Source organism: Solanum tuberosum, unplaced genomic scaffold (genome assembly GCF_000226075.1).
Source record: "Solanum tuberosum cultivar DM 1-3 516 R44 unplaced genomic scaffold, SolTub_3.0 scf00302, whole genome shotgun sequence".
NCBI lineage: Eukaryota > Viridiplantae > Streptophyta > Magnoliopsida > Solanales > Solanaceae > Solanum > Solanum tuberosum.
Genome location: NW_006239238.1, coordinates 507,322 through 527,917, shown reverse-complemented (window position 1 = coordinate 527,917; position 20,596 = coordinate 507,322). Strand labels below are relative to the sequence as shown.

General features: G+C 36.9%; 4 protein-coding genes and 1 pseudogene across 4 annotated transcripts; 1 reads left to right on the top strand and 4 right to left on the bottom strand.

Annotated features, from left to right (window-relative positions):
• Positions 1-113: 113 nt before the first annotated feature.
• On the bottom strand, positions 114-9,821 carry LOC102593298 (uncharacterized). Its single transcript, XM_015314679.1, has 13 exons — positions 8,527-9,821; positions 8,273-8,325; positions 7,102-7,296; positions 6,737-6,992; positions 6,384-6,610; positions 6,079-6,215; positions 2,443-3,727; positions 2,104-2,223; positions 1,890-2,020; positions 1,592-1,802; positions 1,264-1,501; positions 773-923; positions 114-675 (listed from the first exon to the last, which is right to left on the bottom strand). The coding sequence occupies exons 1-13, from the start codon at positions 9,819-9,821 to the stop codon at positions 370-372; spliced, it is 4,605 nt and encodes a 1,534-aa protein (XP_015170165.1). The 3' UTR covers positions 114-369.
• A 697-nt stretch (positions 9,822-10,518) lies between these two features.
• Positions 10,519-11,679, bottom strand: LOC107063172 (uncharacterized mitochondrial protein AtMg00810-like). Its single transcript, XM_015314678.1, has one exon. The coding sequence runs from the start codon at positions 11,677-11,679 to the stop codon at positions 10,519-10,521; it is 1,161 nt and encodes a 386-aa protein (XP_015170164.1).
• A 2,079-nt stretch (positions 11,680-13,758) lies between these two features.
• LOC107063171 (uncharacterized) lies at positions 13,759-14,580 on the bottom strand. The gene has a single exon (XM_015314677.1). The coding sequence runs from the start codon at positions 14,578-14,580 to the stop codon at positions 13,759-13,761; it is 822 nt and encodes a 273-aa protein (XP_015170163.1).
• Positions 14,581-14,635: 55 nt separating this feature from the next.
• On the bottom strand, positions 14,636-15,388 carry LOC107063170 (uncharacterized). The gene has a single exon (XM_015314676.1). The coding sequence runs from the start codon at positions 15,386-15,388 to the stop codon at positions 14,636-14,638; it is 753 nt and encodes a 250-aa protein (XP_015170162.1).
• A 1,182-nt stretch (positions 15,389-16,570) lies between these two features.
• Positions 16,571-20,575, top strand: LOC102592965 (G-type lectin S-receptor-like serine/threonine-protein kinase At4g27290; annotated as a pseudogene).
• Positions 20,576-20,596: the final 21 nt, after the last annotated feature.

The window sequence follows — 20,596 nt, the reverse complement described above, 5'->3', positions numbered from 1 at the left end:
AGTCAGTGGCTATCATTTAGCCATTCAGATCTACTATAAGTCATTATACTGTGTAACAACTTTCATGTCCATTTCCATCATGTTCTGACAATTTGCACAACTTGACACAATGGTCCCGATGGCTCGTGAGTCTTAATCAAATATCAGAAAGATATACGCAATTGTTCTATGTAAGCATGTTAGTAAATGCTCGTCCAATAACAATCAGGGGCGGAGCTGCATGGTCTAGAGGGGTTTCAACTGAAGCCCCTTCGTCAAAATATTTTACTGTACATATAGGGATGAACAGATTTTCTGTATTGTATATACATTAGTTGTTGAATCACCTTTATACAATAGAAGGTTCTTGAATTTCTGGTTCCGCCATTGCTATCTTGGTTGAAGAATTGTTAATGTCAAAACATTGTCACTGATGCATCTTTTCTCATTTGAATGATCTGTTTCAGCTATACTTCTCTCTATGAAGAAACCAGGCTCCTTTGGTTGAGGTAATGCCACTTCTTCATGGCTCAACATGAAAACCACTGATGACATTGTTGGTCGTTCATCTGTTAGTCGTTGAACACATAACAGTGCCACATGAACACATCTTAGTACTTGGGATTCCACAAACGATTCTTTTAAACAATCATCGATTAGTTCCAAAGCCTTTCCTTCGTTCCATAATAACCAAGCCTATAGCAAAATCAAGTATAGTTTTCAATGACATGTAGGAAATACAAATGTAGTATGAAATGACAAAAGCAAATGTCTGGATTTGTAACTTGCTTACATGTCCTATAAGACTATGATGGTGATCTGGATGATGAAATGTTCTGTTCTTTCTTCCGCTGACTATTTCTAGTAGAAGAACACCAAGACTGAAGACATCTGATTTCACTGAAAATTTCCCATCAACTGCGTATTCTGGAGACATATAGCCACTGCACAAAGACATATATAATGTTTAATATGGGTTAAATGATTTTATGGAAGTTGTAAAGATTTGACACATGCCTAACTCAACCCCAAAAGCTAGCTCATAAGGGGAAAGATTGTCCAATTTCATATAACCAAACCACCAACATGGACCAGGAGCCCCAATCGGGATTTACCTGGCTCTGATACCATGGAAGGATATGACACTTGAGTCTAACTCAACTCAAATCTAGTTTATGAGGGAGAATTGCCCAAGTCCATATAAATCAGTCAATTCCCCAACCAATGTGGAACTCTAACAGAGGAAAAGATGAAAGCATCAATGAGTTATCTAATTGAACTTACTATGTCCCTATTACTCGCTTTGTTCTTGCTTCGTTTTGGTCACCACCAATAATCCTAGCCAGTCCAAAGTCAGAAATTTTGGGATTCAATTCACTGTCCAGTAAAATGTTGCTGGTCTTTAGATCTCTGTGTATGATCCTTAATCTGGAGTCCTGGTGAAGATAAAGAATGCCCCTTGATATTCCCATTGCAATACGAAAACGATTTTCCCAGGGAAGTTGTTTCTTCCTGCATTCATCTGCAGAAACATCAGTTCATTTTGCATTAGCAGAACAATGCTGATATGATAAGATGAATCTTTTGATGAAATGCGTCAAGAGAATCGAACCAAAGATGAAGAAGTCCAAGCTATTGTTTGGCATATATTCATAAATTAGCATCCTTTCTTCCCCTTCAAGACAACAGCCTAGAAGCCTAACTAGATTTCTATGCTGAAGTTTGGAAATCAGAACAACTTCATTCTTCAACTCTTCAAAACCTTGTCCGGAATGTTTAGAGAGCTTCTTTACTGCTATTTCTGGTCCTGTTGATAGTTTTCCCTGTCACATAATCCACGCGAAGTCTAAGTCACAAGAGAATCATTCATATATTTGACTAAGATACACAGAGAATATAATTCTAGTTACCCGATAAACAGATCCAAAACCACCCTCTCCAATGATATTAGCAGATGAGAAATTATTAGTTGCAGCAGAAACAGTCATCACATCAAACAAAGGTGATTCCATATCTTCCTTTCCTTCTCCTTCTCCTACTCCTGTAAAATTGAACTTTATTTTGTAAAGAGATTGAGGTGAATGAAATAACTATACTTTCAACGCGACGGACAAATTTTCTAACCTCTTTCCCCTTTCTTTCTCTGCATAGCAAACCAAAATAGAAAACCAACAAGGATGATTGCTGAAACTGTTAATATAATTGCAATGACTGATGTTCTTGTGTTTCCCATATAGCCTGAACCTGTGAAAATTCATTATTACTTGTGAAAACCTTCCGGTATGATTCTTATTTTTGAAATGGGGTTGGGGGTAGGTGAAGGCTAAATGGGAAATGGGAAAGGGGATTACGAGGTTGGGAACCCAACCCTCGTTAACAAGGTGGAAGTTCAAATAGTCAATCAATCAATTGAGTTACTAAGATTCCCTGTGGTATGATTCATCTTAGCATAAGGAGACTTGCCTAATTCTGATGCAGCCATCCTTACATAGAGATCTTGATCAAGTTCAGCATATTCTCTGATATCAACGAGTTCATTAAACCAAAGTAAGCATCCACTCCCGCCATTTTTAACATCAAGATTGGAATATGCTGTACACGAACAGTTTTTCAGACACAGCCTTTGGCATTCCTCGAGGCCAATGCTTTTGTCAAACCAAGAATGGCGTGTATCTGGCAATTTCACACTAGAATACTTCAGAAACCTGTCACTTGTCCCACATGTCAACGGAGTTCTTCGTACACACCCACTAGACCAATCTGCTGCATCCCATCCTTGTTGATTTTTAGGCTGAAATCCTCTCAAACAATCACATGGAGGTGAGTCATTGATGTTGCACTGCGCAAATTGACCACACAAGGCATAACGGTCACAATTATCCATCTGTCCAGTGGAGTAAAGGAACCAGTTCTGGTTCCGTTCGATCCATAAGAGTCGTTGAAGCAGGCCTGCTGGATTCAAGACCAACCTGGTAGGAATAGAAGTATTGATAAGCTCATATTTATAGTAGATCTCCTTGTCATTGTTCACAAACTCAAATGTATAATAAGGATTTGGTTTCAAATTTGGCCCTCCAACAAATAAATGTCCATTCCATATTCCTGAGCTAAACTTTATTGCAGGACCTTCCCACACAAAGAATTGAGGATAACCACTGGTGTCGAGGCGATCCAAATATTCTCCTGGAGAAGGATCATCACTGCTCTTCCACGACGACATAGTCCAATACTTGCCCGTGACCAAGTTAAGGCCTAATTTCATGCCAGGTAACAAAGTACTGTCTGGATAATCAAAACTCTGCCAAGCATAGTCTTTTTGATTTACCAAACTGTCATCTTTTAAGACAAGATTTCCAGCGTCCAAAAGTTGAGCCACTGGTTTTATCAAACTTTTCGATGAATTTGATGACCAAATCACATCTTGGTTTCCATTGAGTAGTACAATCCCTTTGCTACTGACTGTTAATATGCCAGAAGTTTCATTCAGTGGGTTCACTCTATTGGCAACCCACACTACTTCTCTGCCTTTAGGTAAATTGTTGTACCATATACCGATATACCGATTCTTGGAATTTCCAGGGCTGAAAAATCCAAGCTCAAAGTTTCCACCAGCTGAAACTATGGTATGTCCATCTTTGATGGGGCTATCGTTCGATATAGTGTCTAAAGCAGTGGAAAATATGAATAGAAATGACACTATATTAGAGGAACAGAAATAGAAAAAGCTAAAGCGTTTCATGGAAATTGTTTAGTCCTTTTGGAATATTTGGGAAAATGTGAAAAATCAAACCAAAAGAGAACATTTCTGTTATAAGATGACATTTCTCTCTAAACAACAAATATTTGACTTGTCGTTTTCGTCTCTTTTAACCTCAGAAACTTTGAATTTTGTATTAGAAACAGATTTTGAATACTTCAATCTTATTCAATTGACTAGATGGGGCTACCTATGCTACAGGACTGTGGCGGGCTCCAACTAATTGGCAATTGTAGGCTCCAAAATTAAACATAAGAAGAATCCAAAAAAGTGTGCATTTTTTGGATTAATTCATTTGTTTGAGGATATATTAGTGATGTCACACACAATTACTTTCATTTGATAAAGGCATCCTACTCGAGTCATTCATTACTTTACTTACAGTTATGAGTGGATGACTACAATAGATATGTATGGTAAAAAAGGGCAATACATGACGTAGGAGTTAGGTACACGTCACGTGTCTGGTTGATAAAGTGGAAAAAGATAGAAAGGCAGATTCATTATTTACCGAGTTTTAGATCATGCACCACTTGCCCTCCTGTATAAAGAAGCAATTTGTCTCATCTGCATCATTCATTTGCAGTGAAAATTGACATGGTCTTTGGTAGTTGAGTAATTAATGATTAATTATTAAAAATGGATGTATTTTCTGTACCCTGCCCTAAAATAAAGGGGATTCACTCTCTATATTTTGGCAGAACTAGAAGGGTAATTAAAAAACTAAAGCTGTTGGTACTCATTATGTTGGCTGCCTGCAGAATTGAATTGTTTTCTTGTTGAAAGTTTTCAAAATAATTATGTTTCTCCTGAAGTTGTGTCACTTTCATCCCTTTAATGTTTGATACTCCATCTGTCCCAATATATGTGACACATTTCGAATTTTGAAATTCAAACAAGTCTATCTTTGATCGTAATTTTTCATTTATCTTTTAATTATTTTGAATTATCAATTATTGAGACTTATAGTACTTTTTATGTAGTTTACAAATATATAAATTTCGTTTTAAAAAATTTGAAGATTCCATGAGCAAATTCTCGGTCAAACTTAAACTGTTTGACTCTCGAAAAGCGAAATGTGTCACATAAATTGGGACAAAAGGAGTATTTGATTTAGAAATTTATCACAAAAAACTGCAATCTCATTAACATTCTATATTCTATAAGAAATCGACAAGGGAACAAGAACTACATAAATTATGGCATAATACAGTGTTTTTATGACCTCCAAAATGGTGGTGTACAAATAGACTCTTAAACTTGTATAAGTAGACTCATACATCCTACCTGACATTCTATGCGCCAATTTGCGTCCTTCGTAATTTAGGACACGTGTTTACTTGTTCAACTTTATACAAGTTTAAGTGTCTATTTATGCACACTCAAAGTTTGAGGACATAGATGCTGGTTGAGGCCAAATTTAAGGGTACATTTATGTATTATACCTAAATTATGTCTTGGTTAGGAAGGAAAAAAGATAATATCTTTAAATAAAAATTTGCATGATAAAGTTAAAGCAAGACAAACAAGTGTCGTAGAATCTATTACTCCATTTATCCGATAATAGGTGTCCACTATTGACTGGCACACCCCTTAGAAACAATACAATATTATTTTTTGACTTTATTAAATTTAATGCTTTGAAAAATATATTAGATGATAAATAATATTTAATAACAAGAGTAAAATAGACACAAAAGATAAATTAATCTTGATTTTCTAAATTGAACAAATATTGTTAGATAATTATTTTTAATATAGTGGACAACTATTATTGGACGGAGAGAGCATAATAAGTCAAAAGCCTTAAAGTATTAAATGCTTTTCGTGTCTTTTATGACAAGTTGCATGGTCCATTATTATAAATTGACCTCAAATGGCCAAACATGGTATCTAAGGTCCACAAAAAATATTTATATGTATTTAATATTTACATCAAATCAAATCAATAGATAAGGTTCATTAATATAACAAGCCAACAAATACTTGATATGTATTGAATTAGTTGAATTTGGTGTAAACATCCAATGACCGATGGCAGCACGTTGCAAGCTTAGCCACATGCAGGGGCGGAGCCAGCAGTATGTGAGGGGTTCATCCGAACCCTCTTCGGCAGAAAAAATTACTATTCATATATGGTTAAAATTATTTTTTATGTATATACAATAGATGTCGAACCCCGTTCAATTAGTTCGTATGTTTACTTCTTCAGATTTTGAACCCCCTTATTAAAAATCCTAGCTCTGCCACTGGCCACAGGTACTGCTACAAAGTGTGTTGCAGACAAGTGAACTAATTGTTCACTACCTGGGATCTAATATTGTGATTGGGGTGTCACTCACTGTAACATTTGCATTTTGGTTTGAAGAGAATTCCTCTTCATTCGAATTTCTTTCTATGTAAAAACCTGGCTGTTTAGCCTGTGGCAATACACCTTCATTGTTTAGCATCACAACAACAGATGACATACTTGGACGATCTTCAGGACATTGTTGGACACATAATAGACCAACACAGATTGATCGTACCACCTCAGATCTTGAACAAGAATCACTTAGGCGTTCATCAAGTAGTTCCATCGACCTACCTTCTTTATAGATTTTCCATGCCTGTACATTTTACAAGCTTATTAGTATGGCAAGCTAGCTTAGTTTTGTAACATATTTGTTACTAGTAGATAAATATGTTCGGATAGATATAGTACAAAAAATGAAAATTGTTACATGTCCGAGTAGGTTAAGGTAATGATCTGGATGAGAGAATCGTCTATTGCTTTTCCCACTCACAATTTCAAGTACTAAGATACCAAAACTAAATACATCCGATTTTACTGAGTATAGCCCATGCAATGCATATTCTGGTGAGAGGTACCCGCTGCAAATAAAACGTACACAAAAATAGAATTTGAGTTGCTAATGCTGGAAAACATAACTTAACTATCTCAAGATTCTTCTTAGGTAGGAAAAATGCTACCAAGTATAGGAGGTTCTTAGTTCTTACTATGTTCCAATAACTCGGTTTGTCTGGGCTCCAGTGTCATCCTCTTCACATATTTTTGCCAAGCCGAAGTCTGATATCTTTGGGTTCATGTCCTTGTCTAGCAGAATGTTGTTAGCTTTCAGGTCTCTGTGAATTATTCTCAATTGTGAATCTTGATGCAGATACATAACTCCCCGAGCTATAATGTTGATAATGTGAAATCGCTTAGGCCAGTCTAGTACCTTGCTTTGTGTGTCATCTGCCAAAATTTTGTTAGCTCATTTACAGACTATTTGGAATAAGATTACTGAAGTACTACTATAGACATCAGTTCACCGTGACACAATTAGTATATAATTTGCACATTATTGGATGGAGAGTAGTACCAATTATGAATGAATCAAGACTCCCGTTATGCAAGTACTCATAGATCAACATTTTTTCTTCATCTTCAATGCAGCAGCCAAGAATCTTCACCAAATTCCTATGCTGAAGTTTAGCAATATATATAACTTCGTTCTTGAACTCATTTTCTCCTTGTGTGGAAGTTCTAGACAACCGCTTGACAGCTATTCCCTGTCCTTCAAGTATGCCCTAAACATCACAATCTCCACATGTTAACATTTTCTTTACCTATCTTGATGAGAAAGTACACAAATCTAAAGATGAAGCTTTACTCTGAAGGACCGGAAAGTTTTTTGTCTTTCATCTATACTATGCATGATTATCTTTTGGGAATAAATCGGTGTATTTCTTAAACAGGCATAAAGTGTTGATACCTTGTAAACAGGTCCAAAGCCCCCTTCTCCAATCTTTCTGTCTATTGAAAAGTTATTGGTAGCCTTAGTGTCACGTCCCGCCACATCACAGTGAAATTTTGCGTCCGGATAGGGGCGGAAGGGACTAGAGTTGTGGAGAGGTTTCCGGAATACTCTAGAACCCTCTAGATTATTCAAGAAGGCTAGAAAATTCCTTAGAATTCTCTAGAATAATTTAGATAGTTTCCAAAGAAAGCCTTAGAATTCTCTAGAGTGTGTAGAGAATTCTAGAAGAGGGGCTTTTGTGTAAATATCTTAGGGACTTGTAAGTAATTTTTATTTGCACTTTAGTCCTTAGGATTTTAGTATAAATAGAGGGTGCCATTCATTTGCAAGGCATCCAACCATCCAAGCATTCAAGCAACTTGTAAAGCATTCTTCCAAGCAATATAAGCCTTCTTCCAAAATTCTCTAAGTCTTCCTTTTCATTTCCTTAGCGATCTTAGTATAAAGGGCTTACTTGAGCTTATAAGATCGTGAAAGATTCGTGAGTAAGTTGTCAAGTGCCGCACGGAGCTTTAGTAAGACTCTAAGTCCGTGACACTTTGCTATGGTTGATAAATCAAACAATGGTATTTCAAATTCTTCAGCGCAATTGCCACGGTTAAAATCCATCTTATAGTTGCCACTTTATTCCAACTTTCCTGTCAACAGCAAATAAAGTGAATTCATTTAAATTGTGAATACTAGATATGGAAGTTGATTAATGTCAGGACAAAAAGGGACTTATCCAGCTTACCTTTCTTTTTGAGCTCTAAATCCTTTTTCCTTATTCTATGGTGGATCAACAGGCTAAGGATTACAAAAATTACACCAACTGATGATGCCAGAATACATGCAAGTGATTTTCCTAACTTTCCATTGGATTTCTCCAGCTTATGATCTGCAAGTATCCCTTCCAACAAAGATAAATGTAGCAGTAAGTTTCACTATCGATATATCTGTGGGAAGTTGATTATGCTATTGACTATGTTATATAGGTTCTGCAAACACTAAAGAGCAACAAGCAAACCTGATTCAGAAGCAGCTACTTTAATGTAGATATCAAGTCCTCCTTTGGGTACCTGCCGAATGTCAAGCAGATCCTTGAACCACAATAAGCATCCACTTCCTCCATCGCGTATGTCAGCATTTGAGTAAGCCATACAAGAGCAATTTTTAGAGCAGATGTTCTTGCATTCTTCTAGTGTCATAGTCACATTAGACCAGCAATTCCGTGTATCTGGAAGTTTAATTTGCGAATACTTCAAAAATACGTCTCCTTGAAGGCAATTTAGTTCAGTTCTCCGAACACAACCACCTGACCAGTCTGCCTTGTTCCAATCTTTGCTATTGTTTGGCACAAATTTGTCCAAACATCCACAAAGTACTGGAAAATCATTGTTTTTGCAGCTACCATATGAGCCACATAACTTATACGTATCACAATTATCTCCAGGTATTACGAGGTAAGGAACCCAACCCTGTTCTCCATCACCCCAAGTCAAAAGTTGTGCTACACCATTTTGGTTTAGTATGAATGTCGCGATAACTGAAGATGTGAGGTTATATCCAAAGTACACCTTTGTCTTACTTGAGAATATTCCATATCTATAGAAAGTACTGTCTCTTGAGTTTCTTGCCCCACCAAAACGAAGACCGTTCCACACTCCAGAGCGATATATCACATTTGATCCCTTCTTCAGGATATTCTGTGGATGTCCTGAAGGATCACAGTGATATGAATAATCACCATGAGCTGGATCATCTTCATTCTTCCAAGACGATAAATACACCTCTCGTCCTGTTACAAAGTTCCAACCGAGCTTCATGCCTGGTAATAGTGTATTAGTTGGGTGATCAAAACTCTGCCACATGAAATTTCCATCACTAACACCATGACCAGATTGTTTCACAACAAGATTCCCGGAATCCAACAACTGTGCAATCGGATTCTGCACAGATCTCGATGTATTAGTTGACCATACAACATTATTAGTGTCATTGAGAAGGACAAGAATTCCTGGCTCAATGACCTTCAATATACCATTTTTACTCCTCAAAGGATCTTCTCTATTGGCAACCCACACTACGGTCCTAACAGATATGTTCTTGTACCACATACCCACGTAGCGATTTTTGGATTTACCTGGACTGAAAAATCCCATTTCTAACGTTCCACCACGTGAAACAATAAAATTGTCATCGCCATCTTTGAGAAAATGTGTCGTAGTTATTGTATCTAAAGCACCAAAATATTGGTGCATTGAAGACAAGAACATGAACATGAATATGTAAGTAATATTCATGTTTGTGAATTATTTGATTGTGTTTTACTAAGCTTAATTAATAGTAGCATGGTTAAAAACAAGATTCTTTCTTTAGAATAAGTCAAGCGTGCTCTATCCCGTCTTGAACGATTTCTTCTTTGGCCTGTGTATCTGTGGCCCTCTGTTTACGTAGGACAGTATCTTTGACACGCCTCGAGTTTTAAAGATTTTTCACAAATTTCGTTATCAATATCTAAATAAAAGCTATTGAGTGCTCACGACATAATTAATACTCTACCTCTACTCTCTACAATGGTTTTTTTTTGGCATAACATATAAATGTGTCATTTAACTTGTCTCATATGACATATATGTCATCCAATTTTGGATGTGCACAAGTAGATACTTAAATTTGTATATAATTGAATAAGTATACACAAGGCGTCCTTCTTGGAGTTCTACATGGCAATTCATGCCCTATACGACATCTTATGTGTAAAGAGATTGAGAATCAAAGCAAACTTGAATGATTTTATTCATTGCTTACATCTGCTTAAATACAAGTAAATGCAACTAACTTGACTAAATTGAAGGAACCAACTCTACTAGCTTTAAGCAACTAATCTAACAACTTAATCTTATCTAAAAGATTAGTTGACTTATTCAAACTAATTCAAAATTTAAACTTAAGATACTAACAAATAGATAACCACATGTTTATCTCAATACACCCCCCTCAAGTTAGGTGTGGTGCAACAACACCTAACTTGGTTAGACATCGAAGAAAGGCAGGTTTGGGCAGCGGCTTGGTTAGAGTGTCTGCTACTTGATCTATAGAAGGAAGATATTTGACAGTCACTTTGCCGGAGTTCACACTGTTGCGAAGATAATGAAAGTCTACCGCAATGTGTTTCATCTTAGTGTGAAAAACTGGATTCTTGCTAAGATATGATACGCCAATGTTGTCACAGAAAATACTTGGCGTGTTTGATATATGATACCTCAGTTCATCCAAGAGGTTTTGGACCCATGTAAGCTCCGCGAGTGCATTGGCGACCGATTTGTATTCAGCTTCTGTGGATGATCGAGCAACTGATTGTTGTTTCCTGGAGGACCAAGATATGGGATTTGGTCCCAAGAAGAGCATATGACCCGATGTTGAGATTCTGTCACTGGGATCACCTGCCCAGTCAGCATCAGCATACATATACAAATTCCTATCAGCATGATGACGAATTTCCAAGCACGATGTTGTTGTTGACTTGAGGTAGCGCAGAACCCTTTTTACAGCCTTCCAATGTTCCAGACTTGGAGAATGCATAAATTGGGATAATTTGTTTACTGCAAATGAGATGTCAGGACGCGTGAATGATAAGTATTGCAGCTTACCCAGAGTGCGTCGATAAAGGGTTGCATCGGCAGGGGGTGAACCATCATCTGCTTTAGGTGGCGAGCTGGAGCACATCGGTGTGGCAACCCCTTTGCAATCTGTCATATCCACATCAGATAGAATCTCAAGAATATATTGAGATTGAGATAGGATGATCCCATTTGGAACACGCTTAACGTCTATTCCCAAGAAATAATTAAGTTCACCAAGATTCTTTAGTGAGAACCTGCTAGCCAAAGAGTTGATGACCTGCGCAACTAAGTTTGGATGGTTCCCAGTAATGAGAATATCATCCACATATACTAAAATGTAAACAGTAACAGCCAGGGATTTAAAAATGAACAGTGAGGCATCTGATTCGGACTTAACAAATCCAATAGTATTCAAATAAGCCGTGAGGGCCTCATACCAGGCGCGCGGGGCTTGTTTTAGGCCATAAATGGCCTTTTTAAGGCTGCATACATGATCTGGAAAATCAGAATTGACATAGCCTTTTGGCTGAGCCATGAATACCTCCTCTTGTAAGTTACCGTGTAAAAAAGCATTGTTCACGTTAAGTTGGTGAACTTGCCAGTTATTTTGGACAGCAATGGACAGAACAATTCTAATGGTGAAAAATCAAAGATGAAATCCCGCCCAAATGAAAACCGAAATCTTAAAGCCTATTCTATAAATACTTGCCTCTGTTAGCCTTTAAAGAGGGCGTTTTTTTTGGCTTTGAAAAGAGGAGTTTTCTGCTTACAAAAGAAATCAAGAACAAGTTTAAGCATTCTCAAGAACGCTCCTCTCTTATATTTCAATATCATCTCACGAAATATTTTCTATTCTATTCTCTATTTTTGCTTAATTTTGTCGGAGGAACGAGATTAGATCTTTGATCAACGACCAAGTTCACTGCTCCACAAAAGGTGAAAATCTAAACTTATTCTTATTTATTCGACATCGACGATTGTTTTGTTGTTATAAGTCATGCATAATGGATATATCACTCTGTAAATTTGATTCATTTCAATTTGAACTGTTTACTGTATATTCCCATATGCTTGCATATCAGCCTAGAAATCTCAACCTATCACTGGGTGGTTAAGTTTAGTATAAGAAAATGCATACATTAGGAGTAGATTTATATTTAGTTCAGTGCTACTATCTGAAAACTCTCTCAACTAACAAAAGATTTCCACTTTTACTAAAAGTCATGTCTTATTAAATTTCACTTAACATTCATTAATGTACACATATGTATAAATTATGTCTGTTAAAATGTATTACTTAAGATCCCTCTATTGAAGTGGCTTTTCTAATCATGCACTATGTCTTGTACTTTGATACACAAGAATAATGCCATACTTCTGTACATGTTAGTCTTTTGTTTTATAAATCGAGTTCCGTATAACTTGCTCTGTTTTTGTACTTTTATTAACTATTTGAGAATCATTTTTTTCTAACTTTCCCTCCTTGCTCTTTTCTCTGTTTTGCACGCACATCGAAGCCGAAGAGTCCCCTATGGGACTCAACGATACCATTATTGCATGGAGCTTGCATATCTTATACATGGAGTCGGCACGTCCTTATTCTTTCCTGCTTCATACTGTTCAGACCTCTAGTAACGGAGGAGATCATTTCCTTATGTTAAAGTCGCACATAACTACTAATTTCCTCATTTATTTTAGCTTGTTTTATTTGATTGTATTGATGTGATCAACATTTTATATTTGTCTATGTGTTATGTGTTCCCTTATATGTAATGACTAATAGCTAGGCTTTAATTGGAATTCCCTTTGACCCTCATACAGTAGCATGAAAACTTGCTTTTATCACATAAAAGAGAGCCGTTATTTCTTTAAAAAAAACAAAAAGGCTTAAGAAGCCAACTTTGTTAAGTTAGAAATATTCCTTATTGAAATTTTCTTGCAGTTACTAATTTTGGTTTCAAATACTTTTGTCAAAATAACCACTATAACGTTTTCTGCTCCAACTCCTTTTTTGGGTTTACATTTACAGATTTTATTATAAAATTTATTCCTTAACTTGTAAGTTCTTGAATTTATTCGAAGCTTAAACTTTTCCCTCTAAATTTAGTTAAGTTTACTAGATCTTCTTTTACTACTTCTAATACTTCATTTTTTGATAAAATTCCTATTTCTTATTAAATTCAAATGGATTCAAGTCATCATTATTCAATAAACTAATTTAACTTTTTACAAAACTATTTTACTTCCACACGTTTTCAACAAGACGATTTTTCATAAGAAATGTTTTTCCGAGCATTAATTTTTAAGTTACTTGAGATTTAGCATTTATACATTTTTTACATCTTCATGCTTAGCATTTTAACTCTTCACCTTAGCCTAATTAATTAATCAAGTTCGACCGGTTAACCATTTTTAATGGATCTTAAAGGATGCCTAACTCCTTCCCTTTAGATTAGTTGAACCCTTACCTAGAATCTTAAGTTTAGTAGACCTTAAAATGAAGTTAACTTTAGAAAATAACTCTAATCAATTTAGGTGTCCTAATTCACCGTAATAATTAGGTGGCGACTTCTTAAGTTAGTTATTAATTTGGAAATCACCAAAATGTTGTACACTATTTTGACCCGATTAAAATGGGGTATAACACCTGTCGTGGAACTTGTGGTCTTGAAGATTGATTTGGGAAGCGACGATTATTTCTCTGATGTTGGGGCTGAAAGTTGGTCCTTTGTGCAACTGCAGCCGTGATGATGGAGGACGACCTGTCAATATCTTGATGTTTGAGAAAGAGTTCATGGTCAGTGAGTTTCTGGAATAGCTCCTCAAAGCTTAGGGCTGTGTCGCGCGCCCTTATAGCGACAGTGATTTCACGGTACTCATGACCTAGGCCACTCAAGATCTTGACTGCTAGTTCATCATCAGCCACTGGAGAGCCCGCTACTTTGAGAGCATCAGCAACTGATCTGATCTCCTGTAGGTAAGTAGCAACTGTTTTGGAAGTCTTTTTCATGTTTTGCAACTGATCTCGTAAGCTAAAGATGCGAGTGTGACTTCTATTGGCATAAGCTGTATGAAGGAGATCCCAAGCTATTTTTGCCGAAGAGGCAATTGCAACAGTGGGAGCAATGGTGGGGTCAATAGATGCCATCATTGCCTGTTGAATTAGTTGATCTTGGCAAAACCACAACTCATATTTAGGATTAGAGATGGTACTATCAGTTTGTGTGATAGTGGTCGGCGGAGCAGATTTGGTACCAGTGAGGTGCCCAAGGAGCTTGTGTCCATTGAGTAGCATCACTAGTTGCGCCTTCCAAGTGGCAAAGTTGAGGTTGCCTTGCAGTTTGATAGGTAATTGGGCAGCTGGATTGAACTGTACCACATGAGTGGTAGTCGGAACTGCAGCAGCATTATCAATGGTGGTAGCAGGAACAACCATGTTTGGACGCAAAGAGAGAGAGAGAGAAAAAAACTGGATCGGACTCGTGAGAGTTTTAGAGGGGCTCTGTTCTCTGATGTTGGGGCTGAAAGTTGGTCCTTTGTGCAACTGCAGCCGTGATGATGGAGGACGACCTGTCAATATCTTGATGTTTGAGAAAGAGTTCATGGTCAGTGAGTTTCTGGAATAGCTCCTCAAAGCTTAGGGCTGTGTCGCGCGCCCTTATAGCGACAGTGATTTCACGGTACTCATGACCTAGGCCACTCAAGATCTTGACTGCTAGTTCATCATCAGCCACTGGAGAGCCCGCTACTTTGAGAGCATCAGCAACTGATCTGATCTCCTGTAGGTAAGTAGCAACTGTTTTGGAAGTCTTTTTCATGTTTTGCAACTGATCTCGTAAGCTAAAGATGCGAGTGTGACTTCTATTGGCATAAGCTGTATGAAGGAGATCCCAAGCTATTTTTGCCGAAGAGGCAGTTGCAACAGTGGGAGCAATGGTGGGGTCAACAGATGCCATCATTGCCTGTTGAATTAGTTGATCTTGGCAAAACCACAACTCATATTCAGGATTGGAGATGGTACTATCAGTTTGTGTGATAGTGGTCGGCGGAGCAGATTTGGTACCAGTGAGGTGCCCAAGGAGCTTGTGTCCATTGAGTAGCATCACTAGTTGCGCCTTCCAAGTGGCAAAGTTGAGGTTGCCTTGCAGTTTGATAGGTAATTGGGCAGCTGGATTGAACTGTACCACATGAGTGGTAGTCGGAACTGCAGCAGCATTATCAATGGTGGTAGCAGGAATAACCATGTTTGGACGCAAAGAGAGAGAGAGAAAAAAAAATTGGATCGGACTCGTGAGAGTTTTAGAGATGCTCTGATACCATGAAGAGTTTGAGAATTAAAGCAAACTTGAATGATTTTATTCATTGCTTACATCTGCTTAAATACAAGTAAATGCAACTAACTTGACTAAATTGAAGGAACCAACTCTACTAGCTTTAAGCAACTAATCTAACAACTTAATCTTATCTAAAAGATTAGTTGACTTATTCAAACTAATTCAAAATTTAAACTTAAGATACTAACAAATAGATAACCACATGTTTATCTCAATAATGTGGCGTCATATGTGTACTATGCCACATGATGTGTGTATTTATTTGTTCAATGTTATACATCTACTTGAGCACACCCAAAGTTAAAGAACATAAATGCAAGCTATAGCCAAATTAAAAGACATGTATTATGTATTTTTTTCAATGTTAGCAAGCCATGTCATCAATTATATTGCATTAAAATCAGGTTGTGTGGAGAACCGTTAATAGTAAGGGTAGATGTGGCCCCAAAATTAGGCTTGGAAATAAAAATGTATCTGGAATAGTTTTAAAATATTTGAAATACTTTATTACTAAATTTATTGTAAGTGACTAACAAAATCAATTCTCTCGAGGAATTAAGACCAAACTAAAAAAATGTGTTGCATAATATTTTCATAAAAATAAAATAAAAATGGTTGCTAAACTCATTTCTTCGTTAAACCTTTATTCACGTCTATTGTGCAGTCTGTCATTTGGTGAAAATGAATTGTCAAATGAGACATGGCAAGGTTAGAAGTTGACGTTTACTAAAATGTTAGGACCCAAATATCTCAAATTTATTCTAGATTAAATTTCAAAAACTTTTCTTTATTTTTGAAATTCAGTATCTAATCAAACATTATCACATAAATTGAGACGAAAAGAGTAAGTTCTTTCTTAGTCTTATACTCCCTCTGTTCCATTTTACTTGTGGTACTTACCCAAAATAATTGTTAATTAAAAAAATTAAAATATAGTTAGTTGTTTGTTTTTCACCTTAAATCAAAATCAAACAAACAAATTGAAACAGAGTATTTCCATTCTTTGGCAGCAAATCTGCCACGCCATTTTGCTGTCTAAACGGATTGACCAGCAAAAAATGAAGTCTTGGTAATCTCTGAGACAATCTTACTGAAAAGAATACCACAAGAGATGGAATATGTTAAATTCTTTTTAACAATTTTGAAGAAGAATGCAATGCAACAAAAGGTAAATATAACTATCATGGATATAACAATATTTCAATTTATTCTACTTCTCTTGTATTTTGTGTTTCTTCAAAATGTTAGTGGTCAAGGAGATACCATAACTACAACTCAATTCATTAAACATGGTGATACTATTGTTTCGTCTCATGGAACGTTCGAGTTAGGATTCTTCAGTCCTGGAGATACTTCTACAAATCACTATGTTGGAATATGGTACAAGAAAACCTCTGCTACTACTCCTGTTTGGGTTGCCAATAGACTAGCTCCTGTTGCTAATAAGTATGGGGTGTTGAAAGTTATTCAGCCAGGTCTGATTGTACTTCTGAATGATACTAATGCAACTGTTTGGTCCACAAACTCATCGAAATCTGTACAGAATCCTGTTGCTCAGTTGTTGGACACAGGGAATTTTGTGGTGAGGGATGCTAATGATCCGAATCCAGAGAATTTCCTCTGGCAAAGTTTTGATTATCCTAGTGATACGTTGTTGGAAGGTATGAAACTTGGGACGGACTTGGTGACTGGATTAGAAAGGTATCTTACTTCTTGGAGAAGTAGTGATGATCCTGCTCCGGGGGATTATACTTATCATTGTGATCCTACGGGTTATCCACAAAACCTTATGCGAAAAGGGGCTAATGTGACGTTTAGAGCAGGGCCGTGGAATGGTATCAGGTGGAGTGGTGCACCAAATCTGGTAAACAACTCTATCATTTCTTTTGGCATGGTTATGAATAGTAGGGAAATTTACTACAAGTATGAGATGGTGAACAAATCCGTTATTTCAACATTTGTTTTAGAGCCTTATGGGAAAGCTATGCGTATCATTTGGATTGGAAAGGTTCAGGGATGGGTAAATTACCACTCTGCAGTTGTGGATGACTGTGACACCTACAAATTATGTGGTGCATATGGGACTTGCAACATTTTGAGTGATCCTTTTTGTCAATGTTTAGATAATTCGAGCCAAAACATCCTGATAATTGGGAAAGGTCTGACTGGTCTAGTGGTTGTGTCCGGAAGATCCCACTGAATTGCACAGGAGATGGATTTATTAAGTATTCTGGTGTTAAACTGCCTGATACGCGAAATTCTTGGTTCAATGAGACAATGACACTAGATGAATGCAGGGTAGTTTGCTTGAGAAATTGTTCGTGTACGGGTTATACTAATCTGGATATACGCAAGGAGGAAGGGGGTGCTTGCTATGGATTTGGGAGCTGGTTGACATCAGACAGCTACCTGCATCAGGACAGGATATCTACATTAGGATGTCTGCTTCAGACATAGGTAATTAATAATTAATATGCGATTTCATAAATCATAACCATGTCAATTGTACTTCAATGCCAGAAATTCAACTCATATGAGGGACAAAGGTAATCCAAGTCCACATTATGGGAATAAGACTTCAAGGACCGTCCTGTTTTCCTCGACATAAATACAACAAATATAAAAAGAGAAAAAACTTCTAGCATTACTAGAAACAACTATTGATAATATTTCGATGGGAAATGTTGCAGGTTCTGCTGGATCAAAAGGAAAGATAGCTTTCATACTTGCAATAGCTTTGCCACTATTGGTTGCATTGATTCTGCTTGGTTTAGGTGTAGGCCTGATTCTTTGTAAACGAAAAAGGAGAAAGGATCCGGTGGTTACAACAACAGGTAAGTGGAAGTACCAATTCTGTCTATCGTAAAACCAGAAGCAACTAGTGGTCATTAGTTCTGTATACCACTAGTATTTCATTTCAAGCTCCTTATTTGAGCAAGGTCTACTTGTATGTTCAAATTGCAGGGAGATTAGGTGGTCACAGCAACAAGAATGATAACAGTAATCAAATTCACGAGGAAAATTTTGAGCTTCCACTTTTTGACTTATTAACGTTAACCAATGCTACCAACAACTTTTCATTTGCAAACAAGATTGGAGAGGGTGGCTTTGGACAAGTTTACAAGGTACAAACATTCCTCAGACCCCAAGTAATGATACTCGAGACTTAATTTCTTTGCTTTTCTTGAAAGGAATATTAACTCTTGGAGTCAGTACATACAGCAGTGTTTGCTAGTATGATGAGCGGAATGAGTGTTAAGTTGAGAGCCTTGTTTCAAGACCGATAATGTTTTATAAAATAAAGGTTTCATATTCAAAGAAAAGGAACATCAGCTGGAAAAGATTACCAACCATGAGATAAGCTGTGGAATGAAATGTGCAAGTAGATGCTGCCTGAACAAGAACTTGATTGCACTAGTAAGGAAAAAAATGACGATTCACTCCATCAAATTTCTAACGGGACTGCTACTTTTACAGGGTGTATTAGAAGGTGGACAAGAAGTAGCAGTGAAGCGGCTTTCAGAAACATCAGAGCAAGGACTTCACGAGTTCAAGAATGAAGTTAAGTGCATCGCAAAACTTCAGCATCGGAATCTTGTAAAGCTTCTAGGATGCTGCATTCAAGGAGAAGAGAAGATGCTGGTGTATGAGTACTTGCCAAACAAAAGCCTGGAATTATATATATTTGGTTAGTCTTTCACATCTACTGAACGGCCATTTCTTTCAATGCAATCAATTGTGATTTCACGAAGGTTGGTTTCATTGTTATAGAAACCTTTAGTAATAAGTTGAAAACATTTGACAGATGAAGAAAGGAGTGCATTACTTGATTGGCCTAAGCGCTTCAATATTATCAATGGAATTGCTCGAGGACTGATGTATCTTCATCAAGATTCTAGGCTCAGAATCATCCACAGAGACTTGAAAGCTAGCAATGTCTTACTTGATATTGAAATGAATCCAAAAATATCCGATTTTGGGATGGCTAGAAGTTTCAGAGGAGATGAGACAGGAGACAATACAAGCCGTGTTGTTGGAACATAGTAAGATTTAATATTTGATTATATATGTAGTCATGAACACATGGTGCATTATATAATCCTGTAGTTTCTTTATTGCAGTGGTTACATGTCCCCGGAATATGCAGTCGAGGGGATATTCTCAGTGAAATCAGATGTCTTTAGCTTTGGGGTATTAGTACTAGAGATTGTGAGTGGAAAGAAGAACCGACGATTTGTTCATCCAGACCACCACTTCAACCTTCTTGGACATGTAAGTACAGTAACTCCTAACGGTAAAAAGACTCAGAAAAAGTGTTTGTTAATGCATTTAAGTTTTATGTGCCGACAGTAAATTACATGTAAATCTCTATTATAAGAGCTTGTTAACTAACATACTATCACAAGTTAAACTACAATGCTAGAGTATAAAGTCTTTGTACTGTTAGTGTGTATAAGTTAAATCCTTTGTTGATGGAGGGATCGTTTTATGCAGGCATGGATGCTTCATAATGAAGAACGGACGTTGGAACTAGTAGATCCATATCTCGTAAATTCATACTATATATCAGAAGTACTAAGATCAGTCCATGTGGGATTGTTATGTGTTCAACAGAATCCAGAGGACAGGCCAAGCATGTCAACTGTGATTATGATGCTGAGCAATGAAGGCATTTTACCACTGCCTAAACATCCCGGTTTCTTCACTGAAAGGAAAGTTGAAGGTCATGATCAATTATCTTGGAGTACACAAACACCAAGTTCTATAAACGAAGTTACCATCACGCTGTTGAATGCTCGATAGAAGCATATCATGGCCATAGTCAGTGGCAAAGCCAGGATTTTCACTAAGGGTTTCAAAATATGAAAGAAGTAAACACACAAAGTCAAGACGATTCAACAACTATTATATATACATAAACAATTAATTGTAGACCTTTATATATATAGTGTAATTTTTTGGCGAAAGGGTTCGGATGAACCCCTTGCATCAACTTGGCTCCATCCTTGTCGATTGTGAGTGTCATTCATTTCTCAGAATTGTATTAAAATCCTCCCTTTTTTTCTTTAAGAAATTAGAAAGCAAAATCTGCAGGAATTGTATTGAAATATGTCTAAA

What these genes read in the sequence shown, in the direction of transcription:
- LOC107063171 (XM_015314677.1), bottom strand. Translation starts at nt 14,580, where the DNA reads ATGGTTGTTCCTGCTACCACCATTGATAATGCTGCTGCAGTTCCGACT.
- LOC107063170 (XM_015314676.1), bottom strand. Translation starts at nt 15,388, where the DNA reads ATGGTTATTCCTGCTACCACCATTGATAATGCTGCTGCAGTTCCGACT.
- LOC102593298 (XM_015314679.1), bottom strand. Translation starts at nt 9,821, where the DNA reads ATGAATATTACTTACATATTCATGTTCATGTTCTTGTCTTCAATGCAC. An exon ending in GATGGCTGCATCAGAATTAG is followed by an intron (nt 2,224 to 2,442) that starts GCAAGTCTCCTT and finishes GAATTTTCACAG; the next exon opens with GTTCAGGCTATATGGGAAAC. An exon ending in GAGAAAGAAAGGGGAAAGAG is followed by an intron (nt 2,021 to 2,103) that starts GTTAGAAAATTT and finishes TCAATTTTACAG; the next exon opens with GAGTAGGAGAAGGAGAAGGA.
- LOC107063172 (XM_015314678.1), bottom strand. Translation starts at nt 11,679, where the DNA reads ATGGCTCAGCCAAAAGGCTATGTCAATTCTGATTTTCCAGATCATGTA.